The 22,474-nt window shown below is 46.8% G+C and overlaps 2 protein-coding genes across 2 annotated transcripts in view; one reads left to right on the forward strand and one right to left on the reverse strand.

Moving 5' to 3' along the window:
- The window catches only part of matn4 (matrilin 4), an 83,789-nt gene that overhangs the window by 46,466 nt on the left and 14,849 nt on the right, over nt 1-22,474 (reverse strand). The gene's annotated exons all lie outside the window — the stretch shown is intronic.
- The window catches only part of rbpjl (recombination signal binding protein for immunoglobulin kappa J region-like), a 71,220-nt gene continuing 63,043 nt past the window's right edge, over nt 14,298-22,474 (forward strand). Inside the window, exon 1 of the mRNA XM_068048631.1 lies at nt 14,298-14,364. Within this exon, the coding sequence (XP_067904732.1) occupies nt 14,316-14,364 (49 nt within the window). The 5' untranslated portion in view covers nt 14,298-14,315. The remainder of the gene's footprint in view (nt 14,365-22,474) is intronic.

Below are 22,474 nucleotides of genomic sequence, written 5' to 3' on the forward strand. Positions count from 1 at the left end.
TCAGATAGTCCATTCCGTGCACCACCTTCTGTGTGAATTAGTAAAATCCTGCTGCCTACCCTCTTGTCTGTTTAAGGCTCTGTCTTTGGGTTGTCAAGTCTGTGGGCTGAATTTAGTGAGCTCATTGCGGGTCCTGGCATTGGATCTAGAAGTGGGTGGTGTCCCTGCTTGTCACATGTGCGGCCGGCCCACCGTGATCACGTGTTTTACATAATGGAGGCGAGGGGCCCGGCTGATTACACGACGGGCTGGGATTCAAGGTGCCGAATACATCCTCAGATGACTCCGGAGCAGGTCTTGGTGCCATATTTAAAGCCCTGCCGGTTCTGCTTTCATTGCTGCCTCAGACTTATTTGTCATGCTCTCTGGTGAAGCTGCTGCTGTAGTGATTCCTGGAACCCCTCCCCGCCCCTCCAGAGAAGGACGCTGTAGGATAGCAGAGGCAAGACACCGGGTGGCCCCACTGTTTAGTGACGACTCCCTCAAGATTCTCCTCCAGGCTGCAAGGGAAAGGCGGGAGGTCCTCTTCCCTGATGATGGCAAGAAGAAGTCCTCCCACCTGACCAAGGAAGCCTGGATGGAGATCACTGAGGAGCTCAGCAGCCATGGGGTCACCTCCCCGAACATGCGTATAGCGCAGCAAGAGGGTCAATGACTTCCTTTGTTCTGCCAAGGTGAGCGCTCCGTACCTTTCTCCTCTTTAGTGATTGCATGTGGCTATGCAGGAGGAAGTGGGACATGGGGAGGGAAGCGCCACGGAGGTGTTGACAAAGGGGGTTAAGCATTACCTCATCCTGACAGATGCATGGCTGCGTCTCAGCCACAGGCCACCGTCTTTCATAGCTCAACCCCATTAACTCCCCTCTGAGCTGACAAGAGGATAAGCTATATAGGAGACCCCAATAGGGGACAAGGGGCTGTCACTATCAGAACTGCCATGTTGATTTCTCTGCGAAGCATGACTATCTCCCTCTTTCCACTTGCAGGACAAGAGGGCCCATAACAGCAGGGAGACATCGGAATGACGGAGGCATCCCAGACATCATGCCTTTCTCTACGGCTGAGAAGGAGACTCTTGAACTGGCGGCGTCTCAAGATGGCTGCTCAATAGCGAATGGTGAGACTGGAGTCTCTGCACAAGGGAGTGAGGATTGTCTTTCATCAACATACAGTTCACTTCTGGAGACCCACATCACGCATGGTTGGCATGACGAGACCTGTACAGCCTAACCCACACATGTTTGTGTTCTCTCATGCAGATCAGCAGCGGCAGGAGACTCCAGCTGAAGAGTGACATCATTCCACCTCTGAGGAGGATCAGGAGTCAGAGGATGCACCGTCACATGACTCTCCTGCACCTTCCACCGGCGCAGATACTTTCAGCTTGGTAGGTTTACACTCAGGTTTAGATTCAGGATCACAAGCGTGTGAGGGCACTGCATATGTGCCCGAGCAGTTGGCTGAGGGTGAGACAGCCGAGGCCACTGACAGTCGGAAGATTGTGGGTGGCAAGGCCCTTGCTGAGCCCCAGGCTCATGATGAGCCTCTGTGTCAACAGGGAATGCTGGAGTTGCAGAGAGAGGTAAGGGAACATCTGGCAGAGATGCCAGAGGCATTGTGTAGCCATGAGTGGACGATGGAGGAGTCCATCCATGCCATGAAAGCTGCCAAGTCTCAGACGTGCAAACACATGGCTTCCTCAATCGAGAGGCTGGCGACCCTCATGGAGAGCCAGATTCCACAGATGTGCACAGACCTGCACACCATCGTCTTGGCCACGAGCTCAATGCAGTAGTGGCAGGTGAGAGAAGGATATAGCGCCTGGAGTCCAATTAATCCCGAGCTCCCCATTAAATCATGATCAGTTACATGCTAATGTATTAAAACTATCTGTTCAGCAATTTAAATGGCAGTCCTGTCATATTGGGACAGTGACACTGCCTTGGAGCTTTCCTGCCACTGACTAAATCCAGAACCGACGTCACAACATCAGATTTCCGGGCGGACTCATCCGCACTATTCTCTGAGCCCCACAACTGCATTCCCGCTCCAAACAGGCTCACTAAATTCAGCTCAGTGAGTCTGTTAAACCTACTAGGGGTAGAAAGTTGCCCTGTCCTGTAGCACAAAATGAGCTGAATCCTATTGGCAATACCACCCAATGCCAATGGGGGTGGAATGGGCAGTTGACACAATGCTGCCTGTTTTGCGCTATCCCTCAAAATGCATTTCTACCTTACCGATGTTTACCTTGTCAAAGACCTTTAGGATCTAAACTACTTCGAGAAGATTACCCTTGGACCTTTACTCTTCCAGCTTTCACAGGCTCTCCTCATAACTCAGTTGCCAAATGCCAACTATCCATTTGCTTGCCCCTTGCTGCATACTCTCCAAAACTCATCCAAGTTACAGTAGGATATGGGAATGGTAGCATAGCGGTTATTTTACTGAACTAGTAATCCAGAGGCCTTGGCTAATGGTACAGAGACATTGTCGGAATTTTACACCCCCCCACCCCCAAAGAGCGGGAAGGTGGCGTGGGGGGGGGGGGGGGGGGGTGCATAAAATGGAGCGGGAGGCTCAGGGGGGCACTTCCCGACCTGCTCCTGCCTCCGCCGCCACTTAACGCAGGGCAAAATATGGCCTGCCCGCCCCAGGCCAATCAAGGCCACTTAAAAGCCACAAGGGCTATCGCCCGCCTCCGTGGGGATTTTACCCATGGCTGGTCGGGTGGCCGAGGCCTCAGAGAAGCCGCCTGACAAAAGTAGGTGGCTCTCGAGGACCTGGATGGGGAGGCCCTCATGATAAGGTACCCTGTGCCCGATTGAAGGCTGTTTCCGCTGTCCCAACCGCCCGCAACACCCGATCACCCCCCCCCCACCCCCCCGCGCCGTCCCCCCAATCAACCACACTTGCTTCACCGGGGCCTGATTGATAACCCCCGGCGAGGCACCAAAAACTTACCTTCGTTCTCCGGGCTCCCTGACATCTTCTTCCTGATGGCTGGGTTGCAGTCCCAGCAGTGGCCACTGTTCCCGGTGGCGCTGCTGGGACTAAGAGCTGTTGGCCCGTTGATTGGCCGGCAGCTCCATTAGGCAGGACCTCCTGCCTCAAGCGGGTGGAAGTCCCGCCCAAGACCAATTAAAGGCCGGAGAACCGCAAAACGCGGATCGGATCCCCAGGTCAGGCAGAGGCAGGTTCGCCACCGACTTTTCCGTCAGTGGACGGCTCCCGTCCGCCGAGGGAAAAATCCCGGCCATAAGTTCAAATCCCACCATGGCAGCTGGGGGAATTTAAAATCAATTATTTAAATAAGTCTGGAATAAAAAGCTAGCCTCAGTAATGGGGATCATGAAATTACCAGATTGTTGTAACAACCCATCTGGCTCACTAATATCCTATAGGTAAGGAAATATGGCTCCAGACCTCAGCAATGTGGTTAACGATGCAATGGGGTTATCCCCGGTATCCCCCAACCAACATCACAAAAACAGGTTATCTGGTCATTACCACTTTGCTGTTTATGGGAGCTTGCTGTGCACAAAATTGGCTGCCACGTTCCCTACTTCACAACAATGACTACACGTTAAAAGTACTTCATTGGCTGGAAAGCGCTTTGAGACCTCTGGTGGGTCATGAAAAGTCTTTTGTTAACACTTAACTGCCCGCTGAAATGGACCAGCGAGTCACTCAATTGTACCAAGCTGTTCCAGAAAAGTCGAATAAGAATAAAACTGAATGGAGCACCCTGCATTGACCAAGCCACTGATACGACAAAGGCACACTCAGCCCTGTTGACCATGCAAACACTTCCTCACTACCATCTGGAGACTTGTGCCAAAATTGGGAGAGTCATCCCACAGACCTGTCAAAGAACAGCCTGACATAGTCATACTCACAGAAACATACCTTTCAACCAACATCCCAGATTACTCCATCACAATCCCTGGAGATGTCCTGCCCCACCTGAAGTGGCGGCACCGTGGTTTATAGTCTGGAAGGGGTAGCCCTGGGAGTCCTCAATGTTGACTCTGGACCCCATGAAGTCTCATGGATCAGGTGAAACATGGCCAAGGAAACCTGCTGCTGATTACCACCTACTGCCCTCCCTCAGCCAGTGAATCAGTACTCCTCCATGTTGAACACTACTTGGAAGAAGCAAGGGCACAGAATGTAATTTCAATGTCCATCACCAAGAGTGGCTCAGTAGCGCCAGTAGCTCCACTACTAACCAAGCTGGCTGAGCCCTGAAGGACATAGTATCCAGACTGGGCCCACGGCAGGTGGTGAGAGAACCAACATGAAAGAAAAAACCCAGTTAACCTCATCTTCATAAATTTAACTGTTCAAGATGCATCTCTCTGTGACAGTATTGGGAGGGGTGTCCACAGCACAGTGCTTGTGGAGATGAAGTCCCATCTTTACACTGAGAATACCCACCATTCGATCAGATCTAGCAGCTCAAAACTGGTCATCCATGAGGCACTGTGGGCGATCAACAGCAGCAGAATTGTATTCAACCACAATCTGTAACCTCATGTGAAAGGCTTTGAATAAGCAACTCGCCCAAGGTTCACTGATGGCTCTTTACACGTTTGTTTCCAAATGCAGGGCTGTTTTCTCTGCTCTGTATGTAGTCGCAAGATGACCGTCTTGGAACGGTAATAAATGAAGTTAGGTATATGACTGACTCTAACTTTACAAATTATTAAAAAGGATAAGGAGCTAAATGATCCCAATGAGCAAAAGCATTGGACTCCGATTTTCAATGAAGTGGGTATGATGTTGGGAAAAACTGCAGCGTCATGTTCCTAGGTGTTTGTCTTTATTGGGTGGAAAATGGTGAATAGTGGGCATGATATTTTCCAATGAACTGCTCACACTGTGCAACATTCTTGGAAAATTCGGTCCTGTATTTGGCTGGTATAATAGCTGGATCTTACAACTTGGTAGGGCAAAGTCCATGGGGGCTGAAATTCCACTGGGGGGTTCTATGTGTCACTCACTGAAATACCAGCAGGAGATTGGTAGAATTTTAGAGCTATGTTGGTGGTGAAATTGAGACGAAAGAATCTGCATTTCTATAATTCCTTTCACCACCTCAGGATGTCCCAAAGTGCTTTACAGCCAAGGAAGCCACTTTTGAAGTGTAATCACTGTTGTAATGTGGGAAACATGGCAGCCAATTTGTGCACAGCAAGCTCCCACAAACAAGGATATGATTAATGACCAGATAATCTGTTTTAGCGATATTGGGTTGAGAGATAAATATTGGCCAGGGGCACCAGGAAGAACTCCCCTGCTCTTCTTGAAAATAGTGGCCGTGGGATCTTTTATATCCACTTGAGAGGACAGATGGGGCCTCGGTTTAATGTCTGAACTGGACGACAGCACTTCTGACAGGGCAGCACTCACTCAGTACTGCACTGGAGTGTCAGCCTAGATTGGTGTGCTCAAGTCTGTATGTGGGGACTTGAATCCATAACTTTCTGACTCACGTGAGACTGTTACCCAGAGTCATGATCGAAAAGGACATCTGTCGCAGTGTAAAACTAACTACAAATTCATTATCACCTCTGTTTTGTGCTTTCACCAGAGACCAGTTCCTTTCCCGTGCCCCACACTGTCTTTTCCAACCAGCTGAAGTTGACTAGAATAAATCAGTTCCATATATACTCTGAACTTCTTTTTCATTACAATGTTTGCTGCATTTATTACAGGCAATATTTCATCCATTTATTTATGTGGCAGACTATTCTTTGAATCTATCATAGGAAGAGTGATTTTCATTTAATTTTGCCATCTACTCCCAGCACACACCTAATGGACTGATTAATTCTCCCATTGTCACTTTTACAAATATCAATTTGTTAATTGAATCAAAAATCTAAATATCGAATGAGTTTAACTGCTCGTTTTTTTATACTTGTTGGAGTCTAGCCACTGCCAGTTTCTGCTTTATGACTGATGTCCCATTGAGATTTAGAAAATCCAGATTATAGAGAACTGAGCTGATTGCACAACAATGTTCCACTAACACAGGAGGCTGCCTCAAGGTATTTGATATGGTGGGAACAAGTGGCTTGGTTTATGTATATGCTGATCTTCAACCTGAATCTGAAACCAGCCTTAGTTTCAGACCTGCCTGTGTAAATCTGAATGCAAGTCGGGTTTGCAGAGTGTCTCTGACAGCAGACGTTTTAAGGGCCCGTTTGACCTCACCATCCTCCCACAACATCTCTCCTCTTTCGTCCAGCTCAGTGGGACTGCCCTCGCTTGGTTCCAATCTTACTTAGCCAACTGCAGCCAAAGTATCTTCTGCAATGGCTTTTCGTCCCACTCCTGCATCATTACCTGTAGCCCTATCCTTGGTCCACTCCTCTTTCACAATTACATGCTGCCCCTCAGTGACATCATCTGAAAACATGGGGTCGCATTCCACATGTACACTGATGGCACCCAGTTCTATCCCACTACCATCTCTCTTGACTGTGTCGTTAGCCTGTTGGTCTGGTAGCCAGTATTGGATGAGCTGAAATTTTCTCCAGTTAAACATTGAGAAGACCAAAGTTAGCTTTTTTGAACCTACCACAAACTCTGTACTCTTGCCTCCAATTCCATCCCTCCCTCGAACCACTTTCTCAGGCTGAACTGGACCACTTACAATCTTAATCTCCTATTTTGCCCTGAGTTGAGCTGCTGAACCCATGTGCTGTCCATCGCAATGACTGCCTACTTCCAATTAAGCGACATCACCCATCTCTGCACTGCCTCAGCTAATCTGCTGGTGGAACCCACATCCATGCCTTTGACACCTCCAGACTCGCCCATCCCAATGATCTCCTGGCTGGCCTTCCACCTTCCACCCATCTGCTGTCCGTAACCTATACCACTCAAGTCCCACTCAGCCATCACGCCTCATCAGCTCCCTATTTTCAGCTACCCTGTAACCCAATGTGTATACAGTCTTCTAGCTGAAGGGATTGATGTAAATGCAAGCTACTGTTGTTACATTCTGTCCTGTTTATTCATGCTCCCTTCACTGGCGGCACTGAACCCAGTACCAGTGCAGTAACGTAAATGAGATGATGTTGTTCTGTCTAGAGAGGAACTGAGACACTTCAGGCAGCGCTGCTGATGCAGCAAAATTCACTCTGCAATGTAAATATGGTGAATTCCATGTTCCTGGGAGCCCCAATACACTGTAGGACCACTTGAAGTAGAAGTGCTTCTATGAGCTGTCAGCTGCAGCTCAGTGTACAGCCCTCTCTGCAACAGAGAGTCCATGGATTCAACTCCCACTCCAGAGACTGAGAACAAAATCCAGGCTGACACTCCCAGCGCAATAGAGAGGGAGTGCTGCACTGTCAGAGGTGCCATCTTTCGGATGAGATGTTAAACCAAGGAAGAATTGCTAGGAACAACAGGGGCGTTCTCCCTGGTGCCCTGGCCAACATTTATCCCTCAACCAATATCACTTACAAATATTATCTGGTAATTTATCACATTGCAGTTTTCAAATTCACTCTCATAATTCCTACATCACAACCATGAATACACTTCAAAAGTATTTCAGTGGTTGTAAAGCACTTTGAGAGGTGTTGAGGCACTTTGGTAAGTTTTTCTCCTGAGGGTAAATTGATATTTTATTAATTTTTTTTGGCTGGATGCAGCAAAAAAAATCTTTTAATCTCTGGTCTCCCTCGGGCTTGTTAATTTTGTATTCACTCCATTGAGTCTGTGCTCTCCATTCAAGTTAAACATCCTGTTGACATTACATTATCTGTACCTTGCAACATTGATGATCACAGTGGTTTACTTTGGAACAGAAGGATGCAGGATATGAAACCCACTATCACCATTAGAGCAGAATATGCACCACTAGAGTAGTGGCCTGGATCTCATGGCCTTGGTATTCCCAGTTCTTTGTTAATGGATTTTGTTTGTGTAGACAGTTCATTTCAGCCAAATAGGTTGTGGAGCACCCGGGGGTCACAATCTCAAGTAATGTCATCCGTTTTCCAGAGAATAGTGGACACGTAGAATCATTGTAAGGCTGTTATCTTGTTCTGATTCCAGGTGGAGATTAGAACCCATTCAATGAATATATCACCTTGTAATGTCTCCCAGTAAACCTGTTGCCTTTCCTAGTTATTTATTAACCAATGTGTAACATGTTTACGAAGTAAGTCACTTTTTAGCGTTGGATTTCTGTCTGGGGTGGTGGTGTTGCTGGAGGTTGGTTGGTGCAGGAGATCAGTCAATTGTCCCAACTCTTTTTTTCTTATTCATTCATGGGATGTGGGTGTCTCTGGCTAGGCCAGCATTTATTGCCCATCCCTAATTTACCCTTGAGAAGGTGGTGGTGAGCTGCCATGCGTCCGACCCCAACTACATGTAGGGTGGAATTGGCATAAACAGAGGGAGCCTGTCACTGGAAGTCATGTAAATGCAATACAACTGTAGCAGGGAGGAGGCAATATCAAAGGGTGGGAGGAGATGGGGGTTGGAAAAGAAGCCCACTGAAGAAAGGTTTGGGAAAAAGGCTTTGAATCAGCTATGAATATCCATTACTGGGGTGTGGAGGGTGAAGCGACGGAGAGATTGCTCGCACTGGGGCCTTGCATTCCATTCATGGCCCTGCTTTCCTTCCTGGTGCTGACGCTGTCAGTACCACCAACCTCTCTTCAGTTCTTACTTAGCGTGACTGCATGTCATTAAGTAACAGGTCAGTTATGGTTCAGTAGGTAGAAATTTTGCCTGTGAGGCAGATGACTGTGGGGCAAAGCCCCAGTCCAGAGACTTGAACACAAAATCTCGGCTGACACTCCAGCACAGTACTGAAGGATTGCAAAATTGTCGGAGGTGCCAATGTTTTGGATGAGCTGTTGAACTGAAGTTCCCAGGTGGACATGAAAGATCCCATGGCACTATTTGTAGAAGAGCAGGGGAGTTTGCTCAATGCCCTGGACAATATCTATCCCTCAACCAACACTTAAAACAGATTATCTGGTCATTATCACACAGCTGTTTATGGGATCTTGCTGTGTGCAAATTGGCTATCACATTTCCTACATTACAACAGTGACTGCCCTTCAAAAAATAAAGCGCTTTGGGACATCCTGAGGTTGTGAAAGGATTTACATAATTGTAAGTTCTAACATGAATCTGATACAGAAGATTGATTGTTCCACTGAAGAAACCCATTGTTAGGTGCTGTGGATTTTCAGACTGGTCGATTCCACCTGCCGATAAGGATTATTCAAGAGTTTTTATACTGCTCTTTTACATGTTCAAAATAATCTAACCCTTGTGTTAGCCTTCCTGCACAGGCTCCAAAACCTGTGTCAGAAGTTTGGCACACAAAGGGAGCTCTTGTCCTCTCCCCTCTGCTTGCAATCAGCTTGTTTTCTCCATTCTGTACTCTAACTTTAACAAATACATTTCAAAAGTCACCAGGGGCCGATTACACTCCAGTGAGTTGAATTTACCCTTGAGCCAATGTGCTATAGAATAGAAAGTACATAATGAAAGGACCACACCAACCCTTCCCTTGAAGGACAAGCTAGATCTTATGTTTATATAATTATTTCTATTGATCAAACGCTATTAAAGTATATCCATTCATCGTATAGTTGCTAGACTAGACTTACGTTCCCTTGAGTATAGAAGATTGAATGTTTAAGCTGATTAAAGGAGTTTATACAAAAGCCAGGAAGTTCTGCTAAATCATTATAAAACACTAGTTTGGCCTCAGCTGGAGTACTGTGTCCAATTCTGGACACCACACTTTAAGAAGGATGTGAAGTCTTTGGAGAGGGTACAGAAAAGATTACTAGAATGGTTCCAAGGATGAAGGAATTACAGTTATATGAATCGACTGGAGAAGCTGGGGTTGTTCTCCCTGCAGAAAAGGCTAAGAGGAGATTTGATAGAAGTATTTAAAAATCATGTAGAGTTTGGATAGAGTAAATAAAGAGAAACTGTTTCCAATGACAAGTGTTGATAATCAGAGGTCACAGATCTAAGGTGATTGGCAAAAGAACTCGAGGCAACATGAGAAAATTGTTTTTTATGCAACTAGTGTTTAGGGTTTGGAATGCACTGCCTGATAGGGTGGTGGATACAGATTCAATAGCAGCCTTCAAAAGGGAATTGGATAAATACTCGAAGGAGAAAAACATTGAAGGGGATATGGGGAAAGAGCGGGGGAGTGGGACGAACAGGATTGCTCTTCGAAAGAGCTGGCACGGACTCGATGGGCTGAATGGCCTTCTGTGCTGTACTATTGTATAATTCTATGATAGGGGAGAAACTATTTCTGCTGGTGGGGGTGTCCAGAACAAGGAGCATAACCTTAACATTAGAGCTAAGTCATTCAGGTGTGATGTCAGGAAGCACCTCTTCACACAAAGGGTAGTGGAAATGTGGAACTCTCTCCCCCAAAAGGATTGCAGACAGTTGAAAATTTCAAAACCAAGATCGATAGATTTTTGTTAGGCAGGGGTATTAAAGGCTATGAAACCGAGGTGAGTTGATGAAGTTGTTTTAATTAAACGGCAGACAGGTTTGAGGGGTTGAATGACCTCCTCCCGTTCCTACGTTCCTAGCACAGTTGGCATGAGTTTATTCAAAAACTAGAGTAATTATCCATCTCTAACTGCATATTTGCATTAGTTAATACCTGGGTCTAAAGCTGATCCATTGAGTTCCATGATGCTGATACTGTCACACAGCAACCACCAAACCCCTATACAGTCTACAATTCATTTAAAGTTACTTAATTCAAATTATCTGATAATTCAATACCTTTTTAAGCACTGAGTTTTCCCGCAGCTGAATTATTTACATTGCTTAATTCAAATTAATTGGATATTACTTTTTGGTTGAGAGAAAAACAACTTTGATTTATCATGAATTGAATATTATTATAAAGATCAATTGTTAATCAGCATTTAGCCTGTGATTTCTTTTACTCCAGCATCTTATACATTTAGTCACAGGAACAGTGCCGTCCACTGGAAACTATAATTCACAGGGGTGGATGGACTTGAGGTCATCCAAAACTCTGCCGTCTGTATCCTAACTTGCACCGTCCCGTTGTCCCTGTGCTCACTGGCTTTCATTGGCTCCCAGTCTGTCAACACCACATTTTAAACTTCTCATCATTGTGTTCAAATCTCTCCCTGGCCTCGCCCCTCCAAATTTCTGTAACCTCCTCCAGCCCGACAACCCCCTGAGAACTCTACATTCCTCCAATTCTGGCCTCTTGAGCATCCCCGATTTTAATTGCTCCACCATTGGCGGCCGTGCCTTCAGCTGCCCAGGCCTTAAGCTTTGAAATCCCTTCTCTAAACCTTTCCACCTCTCTACTTCCCTCTTCTTTAAGGTATGCCTTAAAACCTACCTCTTTGACCAAGCTCTAGTCACCTGTCCTAATATCTTATGTGGCTTGGGTGCCACATTTTGTTTGAAAATGCTCCTGTGAAGCACCTTGAGATGTTTTATTACATTAAAGCTGCTATATAAATGCAGGTTGCTCTTGTTGTGGTTTTTTCCAGGAACACACATGCAGTAAAATTGGATCAGGAATCCCAAGGTAATGAGTTCAAATCCCAAAATGACATGTGTGAAATTGAAATCAATAAATCTGACAATTTGTGAGATGTCAACTGGAAAATAATGACCACTAAAGCTGTCAAATTGTCAAAAAACACAACTAAATTGCTGATGCTCTTCAGGGAGGAGGTCCTGCTACCCTTACCTAGTCTCGTCTACACGTGAATTCTAGTCCTTATAATGTCATTGACTCATAGGGCAGAATCGTACTGATCCTGCTGGGGTGGCTTTAATGGTGGGACCGAGGGGAAGGCCAGATGGGAGGGTGAGCCGACGAGTTCCTGCCTTCGGCTGATTTAGCCGGAGGTGGGGTGGAAGCGACAATGGCAAGTGGCCGATTTGCATATGTAAGTGCCCACTTGTGGGCAGACTGGGCGCCACCGCACGGAGCCCCCGCTGAGGCCAAAGTCTGGCTGGTGCCTGGTGGCGTTGGCCAGGGGGTCCGCGAGGCCTCTTATACTTACCCTCCCCACCGGAGCTGCAGGGATCAGCAGGCCACAGCTCTGGCTGCAGGCTGTCCTGTGGAGGAGTTGCCCCTCCACTGTAATGGTCTGGCAGCAGTGGGCACAGTTTATATTAACACAATTGAGATGACTTTAGAGGAGGCGTCCTCATGGTCCCCCTCTTACAGTGGCAGTGCCCATCTCTGCCAGTGTGGCTGCCATCTTTCCAAGGCTGCAGGCCCTCTGATTGGGCCAGCAGACTCAGGAACCCACCCGCCGACCCTAATTGACGGGTGCGCTGCCAGCAAGCGCAGGGTCAGGCTTTGGAACTGGTCCTGACCAGCGATTATTTTTAAAGTTGTTAAGATTCCGCTCAAAATGTCTTTCTAAGAGGCCCTTGCAAGCCATTCACCACCCCCTTCTTGCAACAACTTACATTTATATAATGTAATAAAACCACCCAAGGTGTTTCACAGGAGCATTATCAAACATAATCTGACATTGAGCCATGTAAGGAGATATTAGGTCAGGTGACCAAAAGTTTGGTCAAAGGGTTAGGTTTTAAGGAGCAATGAGGGGAATAACAACAGCAGTAACTGTCAGCAGTGCCAACACTTGTACGTTCTAATAATTATTTTTTTAAAGACTGACTTCTTCATATGTCTCAATTTAAAAGAAAGGTTCAATTTTAAAATATAAGGTAACTTTCCAAAATATTCTTCTGGGCTTCATACCTGCAGTTTCTGATATATAAATAGTGAGTCTCCAAGTATTAATTAAATCATATGTTCGATTAAAGTATTATGTTATCAACTTTTATCTCTATCAGTCTGTATTACAGGCCTTCCGTAAAGTACATATCACACCATCTTCATAAGTTTCCTTTCTCTCTCAGTCCTTGTCTTTGTTAAGTTCTCTGTCTCTCTCCCAGTCGCTGTCTTTGTTAAGTTCCCTCTCTCTCTCTCAGTCCCTGTCTTTGCTAAGTTCCCTGTCTCTCTCTTAGTTCCTGTCTTTGCTAAGTTCCCTGTCTCTCAGTCCCTGTCCTTGCTAGGTTCCCTGTCTCTCTCAGTCCCTGTCTTTGCTAAGTTCCCTGTCTCTCTCTCAGTCCCTGGCTTTGCTAAGTTCCCTGTCTCTCTCTTAGTTCCTGTCTTTGCTAAGTTCCCTGTCTCTCTGTCAGTCCCTGTCCTTGCTAAGTTCCCTGTTTCTCTCAGTCCCTGTCTTTGCTAAGTTCCCTGTCTCCCTCAGTCCCTGTCTTTGCTAAGTTCCCTGTCTCTCTCTCTCAGTCCCTGTCTTTGCTAAGTTCCCTGTCTCTCTCAGTCCCTGTCCTTGCTAAGTTCCCTGTCTCTCTCTCAGTCCCTGTCTTTGCTAAGTTCCCTGTCTCTCACTCAGTCCCTGTCCTTGCTAAGTTCCCTGTCTCTCTCTCTCAGTCCCTGTCTTTGCTAAGTTCCCTGTCTCTCTCTCAGTCCCTGTCCTTGCTAAGTTCCCTGTCTCTCTCTAAGTCCCTGTCCTTGCTAAGTTCGCTGTCTCTCTCTCTCAGTCCCTGTCTTTGCTAAGTTCCCTGTCTCTCTCTCAGTCCCTGTCCTTGCTAAGTTCCCTGTCTCTCTCTCGGTCCCTGTCCTTGCTAAGTTCCCTGTCTCTCTCTCTCAGTCCCTGTCTTTGCTAAGTTCCCTGTTTCTCTCTCAGTCCCTGTCCTTGCTAAGTTCCCTGTCTCTCACTTAGTTCCTGTCTTTGCTAAGTTCCCTGTCTCTCTCTCAGTCCCTGTCCTTGCTAAGTTCCCTGTCTCTCTCAGTTCCTGTCTTTGCTAAGTCCCCTGTCTCTCTCTTAGTTCCTGTCTTTGCTAAGTTCCCTGTCTCTCTCTCAGTCCCTGTCTTTGCTAAGTTCCCTGTCTCTCTCTCAGTCCCTGTCCTTGCTAAGTTCCCTGTCTCTCTCTTAGTTCCTGTCTTTGCTAAGTTCCCTGTCTCTCTCTCAGTCCCTGTCCTTGCTAAGTTCCCTGTCTCTCTCTCAGTCCCTGTCTTTGCTAAGTTCCGTGACACACTCTCTCTCTCTCTCATTTCCTTGTTGACACATCAGGGGAGGGAAGGGCGTGAGAATGAGCCGCGTGTTGAGCAGGTGGGAGAATGGGAAAAGCAAACAGAGACAAGGCGCCGGGACCTTGGCGACAGGAGCAGCAGCTGCGGGAGAGGGAGAGGGAGCGAGAGACAGCAGAGAGTCCCGGAGTGAGCGTCCCACAGCCGCACACCGAGCCCCGGGACAATGTCCAGGGATTCTCCGCTCTCCGCAGAGCACAGCCGGACACACTGCAGTAAGTAGCCGGGTCTGCAGAACAACCTAGCCTGGGGTGGGTGCAGTCAAACTGAGGAGGCACTGGGTCCAGTTTCTGGACATTTCACAATTGGCATTTCCTCTGAATCCACTCGGTCACAACTGTGATTTGCAGCTGGTAAGGTTCCCAGTTATACTGCAGCCTGCACCATGAACTATTGGCCCTCAAGTACTTTAAAGATCAATTAATTGACTGTAAAGCGCTTTGGGATGTCCTGGGGTCGTCAACTCTTTTAGCTAATGGATAAATGTGATTAAATCATTGAACGGGAACACTTAAATCATTAGTGGGAATCTGAAAGTTTCCCGATCAAATCTGGAGTCAGACAGGGCTGTCCTCTTTCCCCGGTCTTGTTTGTTTGCTGTATTGAACCCTTTGCTGAGTCTATTAGGAAGGATGCGAGCATAAGAGGGGTGACAATCCCAGGCAGTGGAGGCACTCAGGTCAAAACCTCCCTGTACATGGATGACGTCGCCGTCTTCTGCTCGGATCCGCTGTCCGTGCGCAGACTGATGAGCATCTGCGACCAGTTCGAACTGGCCTCGGGAGCCAAAGTTAACCACGGCAAGAGCGAGGCCATGTTCTTTGGGAACTGGGCTGACCGATCCTTTGTCCCCTTCACCGTCAGGTCAGATTACCTGAAGGTGCTGGGGATATGGTTCGGAAGGGCCGGGGCGTGCACCAAAACATGGGAGGAGCGAGTAGCCAAGGTACGACAAAAGTTGGGCATGTGGGGGCAGCGATCTCTCTCCATTGTGGGTAAGAACCTGGTCATCAGGTGCGAGGCGCTCACGTTGTTGCTCTACGTGGCGCAGGTCTGGCCCATACCCCACTCCTGCGCCGTGGCAGTCACCCGAGCCATTTTCCGCTTCGTCTGGGGATGTAAAATGGACCGGGTCCGGAGGGACACGATGTTCAAATCTCTGGACATGGGCGGGAAAAATGTACCCAACGTGGCCCTCATCCTGATGACCACCTTCGTGTGCGGCTGCATCAAGCTATGTGTAGATCCCCAGTACGCAAACTCCAAGTGTCACTACGTGCTGAGGTTCTATCTGTCCCCGGTGTTGCGAAGGATGGGCCTGGTCACATTGCCGCGGAACGCTCCGTGCAGTTGGGACGTGCCGTACCACCTATCCTTCGTGGAGCAGTTTCTGCGGAAAAACACCTTTGACCACCGGTCCATCAGGCAGTGGTCTGCACGGAATGTCCTCAAGGCCCTACGGGAAAAGGAAACGGTGGATCCTGTCGGATGGTTCCCCGAGCAGACCGTCAAAGTCATTTGGCGGAATGCCTCATCACCAGAACTTTCAAACAAGCACCAAGACGTAGCTTGGCTGGTGGTGAGAAGGGCCCTCCCCGTCAGATCCTTCATGCACACCCGAAGTCTCGCCCCCTCCGCACAGTGCCCCCGCGTTGGCTGTGGTGGGGAAGAGACGGTCGCCCACCTCCTCCTGGAATGTGCCTTTGCAAAGCAGGTGTGGAAAGAGATGCAGTGGTTTTTGTCAAGGTTCATCCCAAGCAGCTCTGTAACACAGGAGTCTGTGCTCTACGGGCTGTTCCCAGGGACGCACACCGAGACAAACATCAACTGCTGCTGGAGGACTATCAATTCGGTGAAAGACGCCCTTTGGTCTGCCCGAAACTTGCTGGTCTTCCAGCGCAAAGAGTTGTCCACCACCGAATGTTGCAGACTGGCACATTCCAAGGTCCAGGACTACGTGCTGAGGGACGCACTAAAGCTTGGGGCAGCCGCAGCAAAGGCTCAATGGGGAAAGACCACAGTGTAAGGTTCCCCCACCAAGCTGGACTGAGGGGCTGGAACCATGGGAAGCCCCTCGAACTGTATCGTTAATATTCTCAGTTGCTGTAAATGTAAAACTGTAATTGACATGACAATTGTGAAACGGAATGGTTGGGAAGAAACTCATGACATTATTGAAAGAAACTGATCTCTTTTGCAATGTTTGTATTTTTTCGTGCTGTTTGGAAACTGTTTGGCAATGTAATTTTTACAGATTTTTATGAATAAATTATATTTTGGAAAAAAAAAAAAAAATCATAAGAGGAAAACAAATGTAAGTTCCAAATGATGACAAACTTCAAGAAAAACTTAAACTATAACTTTATCCACAATGTTTTGGACACAACAGGAGTTTTTGGACACTAGAGGAATGAAGGGATTTGAGAATAGGGCGGGAGAATGGGGTTGAGGTAGAAGATCGCGGTGACTTTATTGAATGGGGGAATAGGCTCCAGGGCCAAATGGTCTACTGCTCCTATTTCTTATGTTCTAATGCAGTCCAGTCCCTCTGGTACCCACTGGTTATGGAAAACTTCAGGTTTACCAGCAGACACCACGTGCTCCCTCTCCAGAGATATCCCCGGGGTTGTCAAAGGCACTATATAAATGCAACTTCATTCTTTAAAGAGGTGAGCGGAAATGAAGATTGAAGCATGGGTTTACTCGGGTGATGCCAGGCATGCGATGATTTTTTTTCAGCTGCTGAGGCCCTAAGCTCTGGAATTCCATTTCTATAACTCCCTGCCTCTTTCTCATCCCTGAAGATGCTCCTTAAAACCCCCCCTCATTGGCCAAGCTTTCGGTCATCCGTCCTGATATCACCTTGTGCGACTCAGTGTCAAAATTCTTATTGATAATACTGTTCTTAAGCTCCTTGGAACCACGTTAAAGGTGCCATAAAAATGCAAGTTGTTGTTGGTATAGTTATAATGAGAGGTTTAAAAACATTTCTGCTATATTCAGTGGCAGAGGTGAAATTGTGGGAAAATGTCAAGGAAACACCGAACTCTTTGTCGACTGGTTGATGAATTGTTAACAAGGGGAGGAATCAACTCAGAATTAGTACAGAAGGAACAAAGCAGAAAGTTAGCAGCATTTTTTCAGGCAAAGGACCATTAAGGTAAGCCAAATCAAAAGGGAACTCAATGTAGATTTGCAAAGAAAAATATTAACGAGCAGGGAAAAGAGGAGTCGGATCCGAGTGGTGCAACAACAAAAACAACTTGCTTTTATATAAATCCTTTAATGTAGTAAAATGTCCCAGGGATCTTCACAGGAGCGAGGGGCTGAATGGCCTCCATCTGCACTGCGGTTATTACCAAATTATTCAAACTGGGTGACTGAGATTTGCACAGTTTAGATCATAATAGGTTAGCCTGGTTCATTCAAACAAATGGTGATGCAGTTATCAAGACAGTGTCATTTTCTCTACCTCCCTGTAAAAAGACGAGGGTTCCCTTTCATAATCGTGGGTGCTGTGTGACACAAGCGTGGCTCCCATTAACAAAGCCATAACAACAACAAAACAGAGCTGGGGGACATCTTAAAGACTGGAGGTGGGGTTGGAATCCAATTGTTGGGTAACCCCATGTGCTGTGTTTTATGTATTATTATCCCTGGCGATGTTGTATAAGGGAGTCCAAGCTTTTGCTTTTCTGCATACCATGACATGTGACACATATACAGTCGCAGTCCATTGTCCTGTTAATTTATATATATCTCAAATGGCTGAATGTGATGAGTCTTGGTGTTCTGATATAAGATTTATCTACCAATTGAAACATAGGAACAGTAGGAACCCCTTGGGTCTCCTCCACAAGTCTCAACACCATTTGCTCCATTTTCCTCGATACCCTGACCCACTCAAAATATAGCGATCTCCGTCTTGAAAACTCCAATTGCCCCCAGTATACATCGCCTTTTGAGCAAAGGGTTTCGGAATTGTATTCCCTTTGTATGAAAAAGTGCTTCCTGATTTCATTCCTGAATGGCCTAGCTCTAATTCTGAGATTGTCTCCTTGTTCACCTTCACTTGAGGAAATAATTTCTCCGCATTTACCCTATCAAATCTTTTTAATGTTTTAAACACCTTGATCATATTAGCCCTCAAGAGAATACAGGCCCGGTTTTTTTGCAACTAAAGAGACAATAGCGCTAGAAACAACGTTTTCCAAACTCTCAGACTCATGAAATTCAAAATACTAAACAAGAAATATAAGCACAACTTGAACTGGGGTGTCTGAGCTTCAAGGGCTGGATTGTCTAGACTTGGGGGCCTCATGTAGCCTCAGGGGTGCATGATGGACACTCTGGCCAGTGAGGAGAGCAGAGCATAAACCCTGTGCTCGCTGACCTACATTGACTCCTGGTCAAGCAACGTCTTGATTTTAAAATTCTCCTCCTTGTTTTCAAATCCCTCCATGGCCGCACCCCCTCCCTATCTCTGTAATCTCTTCCAGCCCCAAAACCCTCTGAAATATCTGCACTCCTCTAATTCTGGCCTCTTGTGCATCACTGATTTTAATCACTCCGCCATTGGTGTCCACGCCTTCAGTTGCCCAGTCACCAAGCTCTGGAATTCCCTCCATCAACCTCTCCACCTCTCTACCTCACTTTGATCCTTGAAGCCATTCCTTAAAACCTACCTCTTTGACCAAGCTTTTGGTCATTTGACCCAATATCTCCTTTGGTGTCTCGGTGTCATTGTTTTAGAATGCTTCTGTGACGCGCCTTGGGCATTTTATTAGGTTGAAGGTGCTATATGAATGTAAGTTGTTATTGTTGTTGTAAAATTGCTGCTGGCAAGTGCAGGCTTGGGACCCACTTTCTGCCCGATAACGGGGTCCCAAAACCCGCCATAAAATTCAACCTGCAGAGAGCTGGCCTGAGCTTCAAGCGCCGATTGGCTCCTTCTATGATTTCAGGATTCTACTTGGATTCGGACCTTTGTCTTGAAGCAATACCCAGTTTACTTAAACAGAGGGATGGATTTTGTGGGGGGGAGGTGAGGGGGGCTGAGACTGAAGTCCCATTGCTGGGGCTGAAAGTAGAAGCAAACCCGCTCCAGCAGATGTCGGGACCTTGGGGCTTTTTGCCAGTGGAGGACAATTAACTGGCTGCCGATGGGGCTGCTATCCAATTGAGCAAGTGGTGGCCACTGTTGAAACTGTAGCTCCAGGATGAAGGCACCTCAATGGTGAGGCATCCTGGAAGAGCAGTTAAGTTTTATGCGGAAGCCAGGGCCAGGCAGGCAGGCAGGCAGGCCCCACTGATTCGCAGTGGGGTTGGTGGGGGGGGGGGGGGGGTGGGTGCAGTGGGGGCAGGGTTGTGGTGCATGGGTGGCACAGTTGCCAGGGGTGTGGCCTTTGCTGCTGGGGAGCCCCTCCATGGGCCATGGAGGGCCCATAAAGGTGGGCCCTACCAACACGGGCAAAATGCCCACAGAGGCAGGAAGTGGCCCTTAATTGGGCCCTTAAGTGACTCAATTGGCTGCTTGGCAGGCAGCTGAGCTGCTTTGGTGTCTGCTCCTGGCAACATGCCATGCCAGCAGGAAGATGTCAGGCCCCACTTCCGACACTTACCCTCCCCATACTGCCAGCCCCCACTGCCTCCCAGCCCAACCCCAATGGGCCAGGAAAGTTCAGCCCAGAAATCTGGAAGAAAATCAACTTTGCACTAAATTAAGAAGCATCACAAAGTCTTTCCTGTGGTTCGGAAGCCAATTAGATCTGACAGGATTAGCAGTGGGCTACAATAGATCCTAACTAACACAAACAACTTTAATTTGCTTCAGTAGCAATACGACAACAATGCAAATAGTGAAATTAAAGCACCCAAAAGACAAAAGGTAGGTTTGGGAGAACCCCTTCATCAAAACTCTACCCAAAACATTCAGCTCTTTTATTTTGGTCGATAGCTGATACCCCTTCTCTGTTTTACAGAGAATTTACTGTACAGAAACAGGCCACTTGGCTCAACAGGTCCATTCCTCGTCATCTCATCCTATCAGCATAATCTGCTATTTCTTTCTCCCTCGTGTGTTTATCTAGCTTCCCCTTAAATGCATGTTATTCATCTCAGTCACTCCTTGTGCTAGTGAGTTCCACATTCTCACCAGTCTCTGGGGAAAGACGTTTCCCCTGAATTCCCTATTGAATTTATTAGTGACTGTCTTATATTAATGGCCCTTAGTTTTGCTCTCCCCACAAGTGGGAAACATCTTCTCTACGTCTACCCTGTCAAACCCTTTCATAATCTTAAAGACCTCTATCAAGTCACCCCCTCAGCATTTATTTTTCTACAGAAAAGAGCCCCAGCCTGTTCAATCTTTCCTGATGGGTCCAACCTTTCAGTTCTAGTAGTACTTTTGTAAATCTTTTTTGTATCTTTTCCAGTGCCTCGCATCCTTTATATAATAGAGAGACCAGGACTCTGCACAGGACAGTTTGAAGCACTTTCTCTTTTTATAATGATTAATCTCTTCTTGGTGTGGGTGAATTATTAGTTTCATATTAATAACTAAATGTTGTAACCTTTGGGCTCAGTGACATAGTCCTGATCTAAGTTATATTTATAGACTGTGCTGGGGTAGATTAGAACCGGATAGGAACTGTGCTACTGTTTGGACAGACAGTGAAGTTCTCTCTTACATAAAAATTGCAGGAGTGATTTGAATCGGAACTGTCCCTGGGATGGAACCAATAATCCAAAATCTTACTGAGGTTTATGCGTCGTACTAATTTTCTAGTCCTAAACACTCATCCTAACTTAAAGACTGAAGAGCAGAACATGCAAAAAAATGTTTTGAATTTTACAACAAACAGTCCAGGGATATGTGGCGAGTGTGAGAGTATTATATTTGCTCTGGGCACCCAATAGAGATAAGTGGATAGTTAATGGAGTAGCATTTGCAGTATTGACAATGGAGGTTATAGATTACACATTACCAAATGGAAAGCTGATGTGTAATGTGCTTTTATAAGTTTGAAAATGGAAAAGCATATACAAAATGAAGTAATGGTGATAAAATAACATAATCACCTCACTCATTTATCTGCCAATAGAGATTTTTCTGAAGTTCAGATAAAACCCCACCAGGAATCCAGGGGCTGAAATGTTTAGTAAGAGGTTTTTGGAGTAAAATACTGCGGATGCTGGAACTCTGAAATGAGAACAGAAAGTGCTGGAAATACTCAGCAGATCTGGCAGCACCAGTGTAGAGAGAAACAGAGTTAACGGTTCATCTGATGAAAGGTCACAGACCTGAAACGTTAACTCTGTTTCCCTCTATACAGATGCTGCCAGACCTGCTGAGTAATTCCAGCATTTTCTGTTATCATTTTATTAATAGGTTTCTGCTGCAGAACAAACCACTCTCTGCTGGGCATAGTCCATAATTACCCTGTTAACACCCAGCCCTACCACACCACAACCAATTTCGACCCCTCCACTGCCTCTGATTTGTCACGCTGCTTGCCCAATATCCAGTACCAGATGTGCAAGAATTTGCTCCAACTAAATATTGGGAAAACTGAAGTCACTGTCTTTGGTCCCAAACACAAACTCCGTTTCATAGCAACTGACTCTAACCCTCTCCCTGGCAACTGTCTGAGGCTACACCAGACTGTTTGAAGCCTTGGTGTTATATCTGATCCCGAGATGAGCTCTGATCACATAGGGCGGCACAGTGGCGCAGTGGTTAGCACCACAGCCTCACAGCTCCAGGGACCCGGGTTCGATTCCGGGTACTGCCTGTGTGGAGTATGCAAGTTCTCCCTGTGTCTGCGTGGGTTTTCTCCGGGTGCTCCGGTTTCCTCCCACAAGACTTGCAGGTTGATAGGTAAATTGGCCATTATAAATTGTCACTAGTATAGGTAGGTGGTAGGGAAATGTAGGGACAGGTGGGGATGTTTGGTAGGAATATGGGATTAGTGTAGGATTAGTATAAATGGGTGGTTGATGTTCGGCACAGACTCGGTGGGCCGAAGGGCCTATTTCAGTGCTGTATCTCTGATCTAAAAAAAACCCTCGTCCTCACTAAGGCCGCCTATTTCCACCCTACTTCAATCCCGTAACATTGCCTGACTCAGCACATCTGTTGAAACATTCATCCATGTCTTTGTTACCTATAGACTTGACTATTCCAATGCTCCCATGGCCAGATTTCCATCTTCCACCCTACATAAAATTCAGCTCACCCCAAACTGTGCTGCCCATATCCCAACGTGTCCCAGGTCCTGTTCACCCATTACCCCCGTGTTTGCTGACCTACACCTCTAGTTTAAA

Source organism: Heterodontus francisci, chromosome 16 (genome assembly GCF_036365525.1).
Source record: "Heterodontus francisci isolate sHetFra1 chromosome 16, sHetFra1.hap1, whole genome shotgun sequence".
NCBI lineage: Eukaryota > Metazoa > Chordata > Chondrichthyes > Heterodontiformes > Heterodontidae > Heterodontus > Heterodontus francisci.